At 40.7% G+C, this 14,972-nt stretch overlaps 1 protein-coding gene across 1 annotated transcript in view; it reads left to right on the top strand.

Annotated features, from left to right (window-relative positions):
- The first annotated feature begins 2,400 nt into the window (after window positions 1–2,400).
- The window catches only part of LOC117557425 (netrin receptor DCC-like), a 171,370-nt gene continuing 158,798 nt past the window's right edge, over window positions 2,401–14,972 (top strand). Inside the window, exon 1 of the mRNA XM_034233258.1 lies at window positions 2,401–2,924. Coding sequence (XP_034089149.1) covers window positions 2,798–2,924 — 127 coding nt within the window. The 5' untranslated portion in view covers window positions 2,401–2,797. The remainder of the gene's footprint in view (window positions 2,925–14,972) is intronic.

The raw sequence follows: 14,972 nt of genomic DNA, 5'->3' as shown, positions 1-14,972 counted from the left end.
GGGTTTTTTTGCGTGGTGCCGACACGTAAATGTAGCAGAATGCGTGACTCTACCACGCAATGCGGTGTTAAGGAGTCGTGGTGGAGTCACGCATTCTGGTGAGATCAGGTTGTGTAAAGTAACTAAATTAGTAAATTAGCGTACTTGTACTTTACTTGAGTATTTAAATGTTTTGCTACTGTGTACTTCTACTCCTCTACAGTTCAGAGGTAAATGGTGTACTTTGACCCACTACATGTATCTAATATCTTTAGTTACTTCACAGATGTGGATGAATGATGTGAAATCTAATCAAGTGTTAAATCAGACTTTAGTTCCACCTGGAGTAAATTCACAAGCTGGTTGCCAACTCTCACGCATCTGGCGTGTGACACACGCTTTCACTCTCAATCTCACGCTCTCACGCTGCCCAAACTATTCTCACGCCAAAACAAGAATACCGAAGACTAGAAACGGTTTTGAAAACTGTTGTCACGCAATGATCGGAAATAATCTAAACCTCACGCGTGGCGTTCGTTTCACTGTCAAGGGGAGTGTGTAATTACATTGCAAATACTGACTTGAGCCCCACCACTGTATGGGTTAGCCCTACCATACCATACGTATATCTGTAGACTTGGTATGTCTTAAATGTCCGGTTAGGATGTATTAGAACGAAATCTAAAATGAAAATTGTAAACAAGCAATCTGTATGTAAAAAACCACCTGTATGTAAATTGTAAATAAGCTATCTGTATGTCAAATATATCTTATATGTCTTAAATGACATGATGAATTGGAAATGGGGGACCCTGATGTAAACAAGACGAAAGTCTTTCTCTGGTCTGCATCCCCTTAACAATTGTATGTTTTGAGCTGTACTGTACTGTACCCAATATACAAGCTGTTAATAAACTTTTCAATCAATCAATCAATCAATCAATAGATTACCCAACACAAATACTCCGGAGCCGCCACCGCCGACCCGTATTGCGCATGCGCAGATCTAAGATCCAGTAGAAATGATAAAAAGTAAAAGTCTGCTGCTTATTGTTCTACTAGGCCAAAATAGAGTCAAAGAGTATATGAGAGTGAGAGTGTGTTAATTAATATATTTGGCAGTTTGGAGTAAGTCTGTAGATTTGTTTATGTGTGTGTGTGTGTGTGCGTGTGTGTGTGTTTCATGTATAGGCCTCTCACGATAATTAATTTTGTTGGATACATTTTCCCGGAAATTATTGCGATAAACGATAATATTGTCGGCACCGTTGTATGACCATTTTAGACCACTGACATAATGATAATATATAATAATAATTCAAATACATCCTTTCAAACTGCTAGTCACATCCTCATGTAAATGGCAATTTATCGAGTTCATTTTTATTTATCGTACGATAAGTCAATTAATTCTTATCGCGACAGGCACACAATAAAACAGTGGAAACAAACATGTGTTTGACTTTCAATAGTGAATGAAACTTTGTGCACTTTATAGTCTGTTTCCAATTTTGTGTATTTGTACAGTATATATATATATCCTAAGGTCCCGCTACTGACACGATAGCAGTCATTTTGTGCGCATATGTGTAATCAAACCCATGATACCAAAATCTCACTCCAGCCAGGTACCCAAAGTTGGCAACCCTGAGCTACCCTGCAGTATACAAAGTCATTCAAACTAGCTGCACCTTTACCAGCTTTGAGAACACTTTCATGATCAATCATTATAAAACATATCATATATATTATTCTGAAATGGACCAATCTGCACAATGACTACTTTTACTGTCGCTACTTTCACTATATTTTGATGAGAATACTTTCCTACTTTCACTTGAGGAACATTTTGAATGCAGGACTTTTACTGTAACAGAGTATTCCTACACTCTGGTACGTTTACTCGTACAAGATCTGCGTACTTCTACCACCTCTGGTAAAAAAGTATCTAGTATAATCATTACCAATAGCATTCTGATGAAGGGACTCTGGCCTCTACTAAATGTGATTAAGTTCCCGGTATTGCCAGAGGGGGCAGCAGAGTTCAGCTGATCTATCCCCCGCTGCTGCGCCTCCTCCGCCGGGCTCCAGCTTCTCCTCCGCTCTGCTCCAGCTCCAGCTCCGGGCTTTACCTCCAGCCTCTGTAGATCAGTAGCTCAGCCTCTCCACCTCCCTCTCTCTCCAGCTGTAAAGAAGAGAGAGAGGGAGAGAGAGACACAGAGAGACACAGAGAGAGAGAGAAAGAGAGAGAGAGAGAGAGAGAGAGAGAGAGAGAGAGAGAGAGAGAGAGAGAGGAGAGAGAGAGGAGAGAGAGAGAGAGGAGAGAGAGAGAGAGAGAGAGAGAGAGAGTGTGTTCGCACCCTCCCTTCCACACTCCTCCTCCTCTTCTTCCGAGCCTCTCCATCAGTCCTCCCCGGCAGACGGAGCAGACCTCCGGGAAGGCAGCGTGGATTGTACCCCACCTCGCATCAGTGTGAATGGGATTGAATAATGGAGCCTCTATCTGCATAGTTCCTGGAACTTATTCCTCCTCCCGGACAGAAGGAAACTAACAGCGGTGTGTCTTGTTGGGATTTCTCTTCTCTTTTTTTCTTTTCGGGATCAAACCCCGACCAAGGAGGTTTTGGGGAGAGGAGAGGTTGTTTCATCCCTCTCTCTCCTCATCCTCCTGACTCAACATCCTGCTTTTTTGTTATTTATTATATATTTTGAATTGATACTTGGGTTGTGCGAAGATCTTTTTAACCAGACACCAGCAGGATCTGCGGGTGGTGGTTCCGGTGGTTCCTCGGGCTGTTCGGGACCGGAGCGGGGCAGCATGGAGCCGGGTTCGCTGGGATGTATGGGTGATGTTTGGGGGCTGATGGAGCGGAGGAGAGGGGGGACAGGAGGTCTATACCTGCTGCTGCTCTGCTGGCTGCTGGCTACTCTCACCGCAGCGCAAGGTGAGTCGCAAACCAATAAAACATATGCTGATATCAAGTGTGTGTGTGTGTGTGTGTGTGTGTGTGTGTGTGTGTGTGCGTGTGCGTGTGCGCGCGTGCCGGTTGCCGCAGACCAAACGAGAATTGACACATTTGTTGCTTCACTGAAAAAACTGAAACCTTGACTTTAATTAAATGTATTATGTCAACACATGTCATATAAATGTATGAGGTTAGTTGAAACATTAATATTACGTTGAACCAAATATTTGTTATTTAAACTGAATATTAGTGCTTTCAACTAATCTCATTAATTAAGTAAGTAATTAAAGTCAATGTTTCAGTTGTTCAGTGTTCTCCTGGTCTACTGCTGTACAAATCCTAACCCGGCAGGGATCGGGTCTGGCCGGGTGGATCTCGGTTGATCCGGGCTGCAGATCAGATCAGCTGCAGGCTGTAAGCGGCTTGTTCTGGGTCTCAAAGGTTTCTACTGTGCTTCAGCAGGTTCCAGGCTGCGGTCCTGGCTTGGCTTCTACTTTGAACAGCGTTTAGTGAATTTCACTGGATTTTTCTCCTACCTTCCATCACCTAAAACACCTTATTAACCGTGACTGATCAGGCTGAGGATTGGCTTTCTGATCAGGTTTGGGGTTTGATATTTATTTGGTTAATACTTAGTCTGGTTAACATGAGTTCTGCTACTCTGATCATTTTGCTTATACTTCCAAAAAGACTAGGCTTGGTTTGTCTGACTGAAATTAACCAGATGTTGCTAGACTTGACCAGTTTAGCAGAGGTGTTTATGTGTTTGATGCTTTACCATATCACACCTTACATCACCTTCTCCTGAAGCTTAGTGTTCTCAGAGTTTTACCTTCAACTTCTCATGAAGCAACGATGACTGGTCAGGTTTAGGGTGCTGCTTTTGGACAGATCCATTGATACTTTATTGATCTCAGAAGAAGGCTACATGCCATGTAAATCACACAGCAAATGGAAAAGCAGTGGTGGAAAAGTCCATAGGGACTTGGCTTGGCAACTGGAAGGTCACCGGTTCAAGTCCCCGAAAGACCAAGTGCTACCGAGGTGTCCCTGAGCAAGGCACCGTTCCCTACACTGCTCCCCGGGCGCTGTACATAATGGCACTGCTCCTAACACTAGGATGGGTCAAATGCAGAAGGTACATTTCCCCTCTGTGGGACGATTAAGGGTATATTAAATCAAATGAAAAATAAATAAATAAAATGGCAAAAGATCATACGTACAAAAGAAAATAAACTATAAAACCATACCATCCTTAAATGTATCAATTGAATGTTTTCTGTGCATGATATGTCTAATTTAAGTTTCCATGCTGCTAGATTGTCTAGACATCTGGAATATAATTAACTTTGACCATATACTTTACCAGTTGTATTTGTAATGGTTTGTACTTGGTTTGACTGTGCAGATTTGCATTGGTTATGAATATTTTTGATTTGATTTATGCATAAATGAACAGCATTAAATGATATACAGTATATACAATATATAGGTGATTTTTAAATAAATAGATGGTTCAGTCCACTTTAGGAAATCCCAAAGCATTGTTAGAGAATCACTGTTTTTTAATTTGCTTTATGATTTAGATTTGTGTGTGTGTCTCCTGCTGTAAATACATTCAGTCCAAACAGTTCAATTAGGCTAATTGATTACTTGATGGCAAACACACACACAAACACACACACACACACACACACACACACACACACACACACACACACACACACACACACACACACACAAACACACACACACACACACACACACACACACACACACACACACACACACACACACACACACACACACACACACACACACACACACACACACACACACACACAAACACTAACAATAACAGAAGCACTCCACCCGTACCATTCATGAAACCATAAACACTGACATGTTACGGAACAGCACACATCACACGTTCCTACTCACTCTGACAGCTCCGATTGGTCTTTGCTTGGAAATAAGATCTCCAGGCTGTTGGTCGTCCATGGCGACCATCCTATGGTCTGGTCACTCCAACATAGAGATGGCATTTAGAAATGTGAAATCAGGTGATTCCAATGGTATTGGGAATAACTTTGGTAACTGCCAGCCTAAGAGTTATAAAAGGAGGTGGAGCTGTGTCATGTTCCCTCAACTTCTGCTGAACTGCAAACTGCTACTCAAAAGAAGCAGTGACCTTTAAACAGACCAAGGGTCTAAACTGTACTCTGTCATCAGTCAATCAGACCAGGTATGTTCTCAGGTGTTTGTTACAATTAGAGCAATTCAAATGAAATGGCTTGGTTTGGTTAAAGCATCCTTATTGGCAATGGTTTATGTGTTTGTTGTTAAGTACCGATATTGTAGCACAGTAAGTGATGTTGGGCTCAGCTAGGTTTTTCTAAGATCTGTTTATTTCGGCAAAATTACAGCCTTCCAAGCATTGCAACCAATCGACATTGCTCCTTCTCCGCTGCTAGTATTATTTTGCCTCCATGTATCGAAACAAGGATGTTGCATTTAAGTCTTTCATTGCCATAACTACACTGTAGCTACTGTGCATATGAGGAGAAAGCCTTTGAATATTTGAATAACAGACATTATTTCCTTGAATAGACATTGCTGGACAACTTCATGATTTTGCAGTTGAAATGATATCCTACTCATCCATGAAGCGGACAAGGCTGGATCATTCACCAACTTAAAAAGTCAAATGTATGTCATTATTAAAATGAATAGTCTAATTACTCTTCAAGAAGAAAATACTTTGAGAAGAAAGTATCCTTGGTGGGCTGAAAGGTGTTCGGAGAGTAGGAAGCAGCTTATTGTGAAAAATGATTTAAAACTCAAATGAAGACGGATGGAGTTTTTGAGGATGTGGACCAGAGGCCTGTACTACGAAACCAGTTCAACCTAACCTGGATATGTTTGAGTTAGCCGGTTGGCCTAATCCAAAACATATGCGCTCTCGCTAAACGGTACTACGACGCGGGTTATCAAGTGGATCGCTCAAGCCAGCCATGTCCTATCTAGTTAGGTGCGCGTTCACATGAAAGGGGTGGTATCTGGAGCATTCGACCAATCACAAACATGGAGAAGCATACTGACAACGCAGCGTCATACTTCCTGAATGAAAAGTCAACTATAATATTAGACATATGAAGAAGTTAAACTTTAAACATCCATGACTTAAACACTTGATCCAGGATCAAAGCCACATAGCTGCACCTGCAAGGTGAATACAGCTGGTAGAAGAAAAAGTGTTTGAATGCGTACATTAACAGCTTTATGATATCACTGCCCCGTCTAAAACACCATCTGACTTTCATTAGCATGCTGCACATAAGCATGCTAGCATTATCATTGTGAGCATGTTAGCATGTAACATCCACAGCGAGGGATCTCCATTAGTCAGGTCAACATGACTAATAGGGAATTATCCCTAAAACTGAGGTGATGTACATTTAATGTGGTCTCTTCACCCTGGTTCAACATTTTCACTCATCATGTACCATGCACATGTGAATCCATGAAGTCAAAGGAGAGAGGTTGCTGAGTGGTACAGTCGAATGTGGAGAAGATGCTGCAGAAGAACTCTGCTCTATTAGGTTCACCGGTCTTGTTTGGAGTTTCATGATGAATTATGGGGGTAAAAGCTCATTGAGAAACATCTTAAACCTAATCTAGTAATACTAAGCCAACACGGAAACAAAGATGATGCATTCACCAGAGGCCTGTACTACGAAGCAGGATGTTCTCTTAGTGGCTAACTTCAGGGAAAACTCTGGGTTTCCGGTCCTACGAAGCTGGTTCTCTTTTTAGCGGGCTAGATCTCCATGGTAACTTATGCTGAGCGGCTAACCTGCTCCGGAACAGGTTAGGTTGCAGGCTAAGAGATCAACTCAGTGAAAGCACTGCCTGCTGACCAATCAGAGCTCAGTGTGCGGAGTTTAAAGCGATCAAGTCATATTACAGGAGAAAGGAAATACAGAAAAGCTGCCGTTGCAGGAAAGACGGCCGGCAAAAATCACCGACTGTGTGAACGTGAACATTAATAGAATATCACCTCCATCTTCAGAGCAATCTGACTATTATAACATTAGCGTTAAGAAAGCTTACTTAAATATCTGCCACAACATAAGTAACCGGATCAGAGTAACATTAAGTACAGTCCGCGGCATATCACTTCATAATGTATCATATATCTCCTTATCTGAGTCAGCTGAGCCGTATCTGGCCGTGCAACACTCACAGTGTCACATACTGTATGCAGAAGTATTATTTTAAGCAACACATAACCATGTTCACCACCTTAGCATGTTAGAATACATGCACTTGCTAATTAGCACTTCACACAAAGTACAGCTGAGGCTAATAATAATCTATGGAGTAAGTGATTGAAAAATGGTGTGTATCACATTTAAAACCAATCCATCCGATAGTTCTTCAGTAATTTTCACACTTTCAGAAACTCAACTTAAATGTGGGAAATGAGAAATCAGGTTATCATCAAAAGTGATGGGATTCAGGATTTGGAACCATGACATTCTGTACAAAAGTACAGTATTGTTTGTCCAAAAGATCATGTCATTCCACAACAGTTGAGATATTTCAGTTCAGAATAAAGTGATTGACCGACTGATTGGTAGATTTACACTGGCAATCATGGTGTGTGAGCTGTGCTGTGTGATATTGTGTATGTTTTTGTTTGTTGATTTGACTGTACAGCCCTTTGGTCTGGAGGTTTTAAAGTGCTTTATAAATAAAGCTGTATTCTATTGTATAATCATGGCTAAAACAAGCCTTATAGCCATGATGAAACCCAATGTTATCCTCAGGTTGCTGCTCATGTAGTTACGACACACATTATTGTTAATGATAAGCATCCCTTATTATTGTTGCTAAAGGCATGTTTGTTGGTTTCATGGGGTCTCAGGTTAAAGAACAGGGAGCTCTGAGAGATTATGTTTATTTTTCTGTAGATTTTTTCCTACGCAGCAAAGTAATGTTCACAATCCTCTTGCTCTTCATCTGTTGTTTTGTCCCTAAGTACTTCCATCCCTCCAGTTGATCCTCTGTCTCTATCCATCTCTCTGGGTACATGTTAGTGTATGGGTGTATGTATCTGTATAGATCGTGTATGATACAATAATACTTTATTCTCAGATCAAGTCTGAAATTGTATTTACATCACAGCAGCTCCATTTGCAACATCAAACAAGGAGAGATATTAAGACACGATACAAGGAGACAGACATTCAATATAACATCACAATCACTGAATACCATATGTTCAAGACCCTCTAACGTACATTTGACCTTGGATTAACTCTGTATGCCATTTAAGGATTGACTGGTGCACAAAGGAGTGCTTTAGTCCTACTTTATTAAATCGTTGGACCACTTTCATATTCTCTGTTCAGAACACGTTTGGGGTCAGAGATGGTGTTTTTTGACCGTCTCACAGTGTTGTGTGTATAGGCCGATTCATAGAGTTCCTCAAAGGGTTGATATACAATCTTTGAGCGGATGTTTTTGAACTGGTGGAGCAGTTTTGACTTTCAAGTAGTATTAGCATGTACTATGGCAGTACTGTAGAACTATCAACAAAACAGGAGAATAATTTTTCCTTTTCGTCTTTCCAGGATAGCAGATGGTCTATCACAGGGATGGGCAAATGGGTACATGATTTAGTTCGGCAGCCAAATACCGCAAAAATAATCTGTGACGTGCGTGTGTGTATTGTGTTTGTTTCCCGGGGAAACACTCACAAGAAACACCGGCTGTTGTTATGCCTGCTGTGACATTAAGTTACCGCTTGTAATTATGCCGTTACAAGCTTCAAAGTTGTATTTATCATCTGAATTTGGCGAAACAAGTTTAATATTTTAAAAACCAAAACATGGAATTTGTGTGTGTGTGTTTTCCAAGTGAATATGCGGCCCCCTGGTGGCCAGTACCTACATTATGTGGCCCCCACCACCATCCAAGTTGCCCATCCCTGCTCTATCATAACGACCAAGTGTAGTCTTTTGAACAACGCTTTAGAACTCAGCACTGGGTTAGTATTGAGACTGAAGCTTTGTCGCAGGGAGATCTTGTAGTCACTGTCTACCTTTCAGAAGAACTATCTACATGTGTGTGTTCGGTAGTGCTGGGGGGAAACGATTATTTTGAAAACGATTAATCGGGCGATTATTTGATCGATTAGTCGACTAATCGAACGATTATTTTTCTGTTGTTCAATTCATAAAAAACGTAATGTAAAAAAAACGTAATGTAAAACATTTTTTTCCACGATACTGTGTCTCAGGGGATCTTAATATTTAAGAACCTATTAATGTGTTATACCAGATTAACGGAAATGATCTCAGCTAACTGACGATACAAACCATGTTTACCAAAACAAAACACAAGTCTCATAAGAAGCATCTAAATGACCCCTGAGCGAAAAATGCTAACGGACATTGGCACAGATCTCAAGATAAAAGTACCCTTATTACTTATCGTAGCTGCACATACAAGATATCCGATTAAAGCTGAGACTCCACAGATTATGTAGGTACATAGTATCATCACTGAGTGATCCGGACTCGCGACAGGGGAAGCAAATACAGTCATCACAACACGTACCTTCACAGAGCTTCTAGGGAGATCATCTCACCGCCGTAGCTGTCAATCTGATCAAAATACGTGTTCAATGGCATTCAAATGAGAAAAAACGCGGCTGAATCGGTTAATCCATAGGTTTTTAACGTCTATGTATAACAAAATTATTGAATTTATAATCCATAATTCCATTTTAAATCGGAGAGCAAATGCTAGCTGCTAATGGTTGCCACCACAGCTAGCTGCTGCTTCCGGTCAAGCAGCAGTCTCAGTGAGATATAAATATATAAATATATTTGCGTTTTGGACTAACTTTAAAATATTCCCATGCTTTTGAAGACCTGGGGCGAGATGTTTTCGTTTGAGGGCTTCGTGCGCAATCCTGTGAGGAGGAGTTGGTAGCCGTTTCAGTCTCCATTGTGTTAGAAGTGCGATTGCGAACTGCTTGTTGCTTTGGGTGACCCACGTGTGTGTGGCGTCATACAGTCTATGGTGGCGACGCGTCGACGCGGAAATATGTTGTCGACGATATTTTGAAGTCGACGCGTCGACGACGTCGACGCGTCGCTACAGCACTAGTGTTCGGCCTACTTCTTTTCTACTGCTGTCAAAGGCTTTACCGGCAGAATCCGCCTTTAGTGTAAAATCCTTCTTGTACTCCTTTGCATTCTCACGGATGAGCATTTGCAGTATTGTTTTTTAGGTCTCTGTTTTGTATAAAATCAGTTTGGTAGTACTGGACAGAGATGTTCACAAGTCTTTTTTTGCAAGTCCAAGTCAAGTCTCAAGTCTTTGGTCACGAGTCCAAGTCAAGTCTCAAGTCTTTGTGGGGTGAGACTTGATCAAGTCTCAAGTCTTTGGTCACGAGTCCAAGTCAAGTCTCAAGTCTCTAACAAATAAAAGTCTCATGTCTCTTCTGGTTGTAATAAGCCTTCTATTGTCTGCTGCTATCCAGTCTGTTAAGAATACTGCACAGCTATATCTAAGACATTCAAAGCATGTACTGTATTATTATCACTCCTATATCTATTAGCATACAGTATCAGTACTGATTAGTTGTTTGTTATATGATCACTTTAAACAGGCTATTGCAATGCAATATGAGGAACAACATCACACTTTAGCTAAATGCAAACAACTTATAAGCAAAACACTTCAGAATCAAAAATCAGTATCACAAATACTTTATTAATCCCGCGCAGGGAAACTGTGTTAAAAGTACTTCAAAGTAAACATTTGTTCTGTGCCATTTGCAACTAAAAAACTATTGCTGCAATATTATCTGAAATATACTGAACTGGTGATATTAAAACATGACCTGTTCCAAAAGAGATATCTACCATTAACACCATTTACCAGCCAAATGCTGGTAAATCATGCAAGTGGCTGGTACTGTATGTTGCACGCACCAGCCACAAATAACAATGGCAATCTATTGAGTGGCTGGTAACATTTCAACATTCACTAGGCTAGCCATTTGGCCAGTGGACAAAAATGTTAAAATTTGACCTCTGCAACCGTATTGTTTAATTACATTGGGTCTCTAATGACATCTTTTAAGTCTACTATAAATAAACATATTCCTATATCCTCTCACTCAAACCCAGTGTAATGGTAACCTGATAAACCTGTAACATTAACGTTACGTGGTCAACAATAAACCTGTAACCTGCCTATAAACCGACAGATGTATTTATGTATGTAACTATGTATTTTTCTACGTTTAACGTTAGCCAGTAGATGGTGGCAGCGGAACGTAATGATTAACGTTACCGACCTTTTTTATGTCATGTCAAGAGTTGGATGTCAATGCCACTCAACGCAAACAAGTGTGACAAGCAAACATTCACTCATCTTTTCAAATATTCAGTTACAAAGCTAGTAGCAAGCTAAGTTAACATTACATAGCTGATGCTGAGCTAAACATGTTTGCTAACCGTCCATATGCGTTAATGTGACTGACCTCTCCGGGTGAGTTTTCAAGTGCCTGATGAAATTTGACGTTGTTGCACCAGCATCCTTGATTTTAATATTGCAGACTTTGCAGTGTGCGCTCCTTTTGTTGGTGCCGCCGGCGTTTTGTTCGAAGTTTTTATAGTTGAACCTAATTACAAGCGGTACAGCTGCAGGTGTGCCGCCGGTCGCCATGGTGTTACCATGATGTTAATGTTAAAGGTGGGGTAGGTACATTTGAGAAACCGGCTCGAGATACACTTTTTGTTATATTCCATGGAATCCTCTTAACATCCCGATAGCAATGAATATCTGAAGTGCTTTGACAAAAAATCCATAAAAATTCATCTGTGGAAGCCGTGGCGCTGTAAAAAGCACGACCAATCATCTGAGCCGGCCCGGCTAAAATAACTGGATGGCCTACCTGCCTGTCAGCCTCCCATCGGGGCACAAACTTATCTCGTGCCCTCATTGGTCATGTGCGCGTTCGTGTGTGTTGGAGGAGGGGCTCTGTGAGGAAGTGGCAGATTTTCTCCGGTTGTGTATTTTCAAATTCTAGCGATCTCGAGCCGGTTTCTCAAACTCACCTACCCCACCTTTAATACGCCAAAAATAGAAAACACAATGATTGTTCACGAGTCCCAAAACACGAGTCCAAGTCGAGTCCGAAGTCTTTTGAGCAGGAGTCCAAGTCAAGTCTGAAGTCTCTGTGTGTGCGACTTAAGTGCGACTCGAGTCCGAGTCACCAACTCGAGTCCCCATCTCTGGTACTGGATAATATTTACATATATCCAAGCTAGTTTGTTTATAGTTTAAGCAATGGATCTGCAACAGAAGGTATCACATCTCTTCCTGGCTTTGGCATTTAGGAGATGGTTGGTAACTTAGGTGCACTGTTTGAAAAAGTGGATTTATGTTTGACCAAATAGGTTGAGTTAGTTAGTCAGTCCATAATTCCATTTTCACAATAATGTTACATAAGGGTCCTCTGCCTTTTTTCACATCCTTTGAATATGAGCTCATCTTGTCTCCTCACATTTGTATGATTTGTCCTACCTTACCCTTTGTCCTATAAATATCAGCATCCTGTCTTATCCTATTTTGTCCTAATATTATGTCGTTTCGTCTTATCTCATCTGCTTGTGTATCTGTGATGTCTTTTGTCTGATCCCATCACATATCATCTTGTCTTCTTGTTTATTTGAAATGCTTGTCTTGTTTTCTTAAATCTCACTCGGTCTAGGCTCCTCTTGTCTTTGATTTGTCATTACATGTTTTGTCTCTTATTTAATCCTGTACTAGTTTGTTGCTTCTAGCCTCATATCTTCTCATGTTGTTAGAACATATCTGTGATCTGATTCTTCTTTCTCTACCCTGTGGTGTCTTGTTGTGTCCTTCTCACCCGTTTGTTTCTTTCATCTCCTTTTATTTCATCTCATTTTATAGACTTGTGCTTATTGCTTCCCTTCTCATCACAGCTCGTCTCCTATTTGTCTTGGTCTATCTCATCCCTTGCTGACTTGTCTAATCTTGTATCGTGATCTTGTTGTATCTCATGGCATATTATGTCCATTTGTTTGTCTTTGCTATTACTTTTCATCTTGCGTGATCCATCTAAACTTCTTTGTCCATCCCTACGTTATCTTATTTTGCCCCTATCTAATCTAACCTTATTTGATCATGTCTCATTTTCTTTGATCTCATTGTGTCTCTTATGGTGTAGTCAATTTAATATCTGTCCCATCTCAATTATGCTGATGGCTTTTTTTTCTATTCTAATTCTATCCTCATCTATTTATGTGATTTTATTTCTCTCATCCTGCTTTTCTACTCTGGTCCAGATAATCTTAATCTTCATTCTCTCATCTGGTCTTGCTGTTTTCTTGCCTCTCTTGTTATCAATGCCTTGCTGATGGACTCTCAGTGGAAGAGTCTCTTCTCTATTTAAATCGGCCATGTTGTGATCAAGTTCCCGCCTCATGCTGGTCCAGCAGAATTCTTCCGCTCTCTCCGTGTTATTGACCCATCTCTTCTTTAAATGAAAGCTCCTGCTGATCAATAGCTCTGTCCGTCTTTAGTGATAAGTTATTGATCAGCTGATGAAGAGTCTGATGTTCACAAACAGCTGACTACTGCTGGAAGTAATTCCTAATCTTGCTGTTGATATCAGGTTATTGATTGTGAGACTGAAGAATGATAGAGTTGAGCAGCTCATAATCATCTTCCTTCAGTTACACTACGCTCCAGAGCATCTCACAGCATGTCCTGGTATTTCAAAGATAAGGTTTGAAATAGTTTGTGAAGCAACGTTTTCTTTTTCATATAGATACAGATTTGCGAAATAATAATCTGAAGATTTAATTTAGCAAATTGTGAAATTCATTATTTTGTCTTAAGAAGAACACACTGTCTTTTCACACCAAACGTGTTTAAATTGTATCTGTCTTTTCATTAGGGAATACAGACTAAATCATCTCAATACAACAGATTGTTTGTTCCTTGTAAAAACAATATCAATAAATAACCTTGTTACCTTATCCTCTATGATCATAGTGAGAATCCCAACCGCTTCACTTCCTAAAGTTGACTTTTTTTTCTGGGAGATTTGTCTGTTGAAGCAGAGCTCAGAGGACAGGGATACAGAACAGGAGGGATGATGGGTAATAGATGAGTCAAACCCACAACTGTAACACATGTCAATCACTGGATGATTTCTCTGTGCTTTGAGAAAGTGGGAGAAAATGATGTGTTTATAAAGAAGTGTTATTTCTACTTTTACTTGATCACAGCAAGAGTCTTCAACCAATTGAATTGGTATACCAACAGCAACATAGATACTGCAACATAGTCGCTGCAAAAGGGAACAAACTATGAAAGCAGGAGGAGCTACATGTAATCAAGTATCACATAGAGCTAAAAGCTCAAAGCAGTAAAACATTTTCATTAATATGTAGAGCTGAATAATAAAGTAAGCGACGATCCATTAGAGACCCAGCAGGCTTTTAACACCAAGGAGATGTTAATTTACTACTCAATTTACCCACAATTCACATGTATCTACCGTATTTTCCGGACTATAAGTCACGTTTTTTGTACCTGTCCGGCAAGCGACTTATATATTGAATTTTGTCTGACTGCGTTCAAATCTGGCCAATAGATGGCCCTGTATACAATCGTGACAACTGAAAACTGCTGTACCACCGAAGAAGAAAAAAGTCACGGCAACCGGGAGGATCATGGATGTATAATAAGAACGGGGAGGATGCGTCATGTAGGATGCAGGATGTTGTGGGCTTCAGTGACGGCCAACACCATCCTGTCTGGATTCAGAAAGGTCCAATCGGAGCTGATTCTGATGTAGAGTCTGAGGACAGCCCGGAGCAGGACATGCTGCTTCATCCACACCTCTGTGTCGCTGTTAAACACTTCCACCGGAGTTGGCGGAAGTGTTTAACAGCGACACAGAGGATG

Source organism: Gymnodraco acuticeps, unplaced genomic scaffold (assembly GCF_902827175.1).
Source record: "Gymnodraco acuticeps unplaced genomic scaffold, fGymAcu1.1, whole genome shotgun sequence".
Taxonomy (NCBI): domain Eukaryota; kingdom Metazoa; phylum Chordata; class Actinopteri; order Perciformes; family Bathydraconidae; genus Gymnodraco; species Gymnodraco acuticeps.
The sequence above is the reverse complement of the archived record's forward strand: the minus strand, read 5'-3'. Positions and strand labels throughout refer to the sequence as shown.